This window comes from Sphaeroforma arctica (assembly GCF_001186125.1).
Source record: "Sphaeroforma arctica JP610 unplaced genomic scaffold supercont1.6901, whole genome shotgun sequence".
NCBI lineage: Eukaryota > Ichthyosporea > Ichthyophonida > Sphaeroforma > Sphaeroforma arctica.
In genome coordinates, this window is record NW_014033657.1 from 1 (window position 1) to 1,547 (window position 1,547).

At 41.0% G+C, this 1,547-nt stretch overlaps 1 protein-coding gene across 1 annotated transcript; it reads left to right on the forward strand.

Moving 5' to 3' along the window:
* Positions 1-131: 131 nt before the first annotated feature.
* On the forward strand, positions 132-1,266 carry SARC_15872 (hypothetical protein). Its single transcript, XM_014290014.1, has one exon. It carries the CDS (start codon positions 181-183, stop codon positions 499-501), a length of 321 nt encoding a protein of 106 aa, XP_014145489.1. The 5' UTR covers positions 132-180; the 3' UTR covers positions 502-1,266.
* Positions 1,267-1,547: the final 281 nt, after the last annotated feature.

A 1,547-nucleotide genomic window follows, 5' to 3' on the forward strand; every position in this document is an offset into this window, starting at 1 on the left:
TTATAAGTATATACATAATTTACGCAAACACATACAAATGATTATACTTATTTATTACTTATATACCTTGAAGAGTCCCTTGCTTGCATTTAACTTTTACTTATTTGTATCATTGTTTCCTACCTCTACAGATACTGTGTCATCCCCGAGCATCAACCGATAGAATCTGTCAGACCTGGTATGGAGGTATCAGTGCAGATAGAAGCGCTGGACTTCACAAAACATATTACTGGTGACGCCAAGCCAATTGCTGCATACGAAGCCAATGTCATCTGGAAGTCTCTGCACACAAGGGATGGGTCCTTCAGGAAGACTGCCGTTGTATTTGGGGCAGGGGATGCGCATGCGACACAGAAGCCTAAGAGAAAGAGCCCGCGCGTGTTGATGGACGACAGCCCCAATGTGAAGGTGTTGTATGCTAATGCCCCGTCGAACGGCGAGGAGAAGGCTAAAAATTTTGACGGCAAGAAGAAGAAATCGTACCAAAACATGGGCCGATAGATGCCGCGAACGTATCGTATGCGTGTGCAAGAAGAAAGTAAACGTAATCTATAAAAGCAAGATATTTCGTGGGGATTGACTTTCAGAAATGAATACGAGTACAAGTCGATTTACGACTTCTACTTTGACACTGATAGGGATATATGCAAAACTTGTCTACAATTAAGGTTTCAATGTCATGGATATTAATTCTTCTCTAGCGCATGACGTGCATTTCTAAGAAGTGTGCATTGGAGAAGATGTGTATGGTCCGGGTATGGCAGTCAAAAAATCGATCGGGCCTTTCCTACAGAAGGATCTTATCCCAAGACCGTGTAGTTCACTCCATGAGGATCGTCTTAGCGAGCATTAATCAAAAATATTCGGATACCTAAGTGCTATATCATGGATTATTGGTTCCATAGGGCAAACAGGTGAACAATTGGCTACAGAGAAAGGATATCGACAAACAATGTGCTTGTTACTTTTGATTTGAAACCCTGCATGGAGAATTTATACGTTGTGTGGGGACCGTCGGGAGCGAGTCATACACTTTGACAGACCTGTTTCGCGATACCACTGATATAGCAAGAAATCTGCGGTGTGGCTATGGCTCGTTTCGCGTTTGGATGTAAATTGTAGAGAATATCTGAGACTAAAAGTGCAATAGGTCACTATGCATGAAGGTTTTGTTTTCATAACTGATGACTAGTTAAAAAAATCAGAGTGCTCCGTCTTCTTCGTGCAAAGTTTTATCACTTCAAAAACAAGCAATAAAAGTGGGACTACTTTCGCACTATTGGTCAATTCAACATCAAACATATCGCTGTCCGGCGGGTAGCAGTAGTTAACCATTATCACAAGGCTGATAATTATATCACGACAGTTGAAATCCTAAATGTAAATGATTGTTTATCTCAATAGGGATATGTAGATCGAATATATTATCATACACAAACATTGATTTACATAATACACGTGTAAACGTGTACACACACACAACACACACACACACACTACACACACGACACACACACACACACACACACACACACACACTACACACA

Excerpts from the sequence above, each read along its gene's own strand:
- SARC_15872 (XM_014290014.1), top strand. The coding sequence starts at position 181 with ATGGAGGTATCAGTGCAGATAGAAGCGCTGGACTTCACAAAACATATT.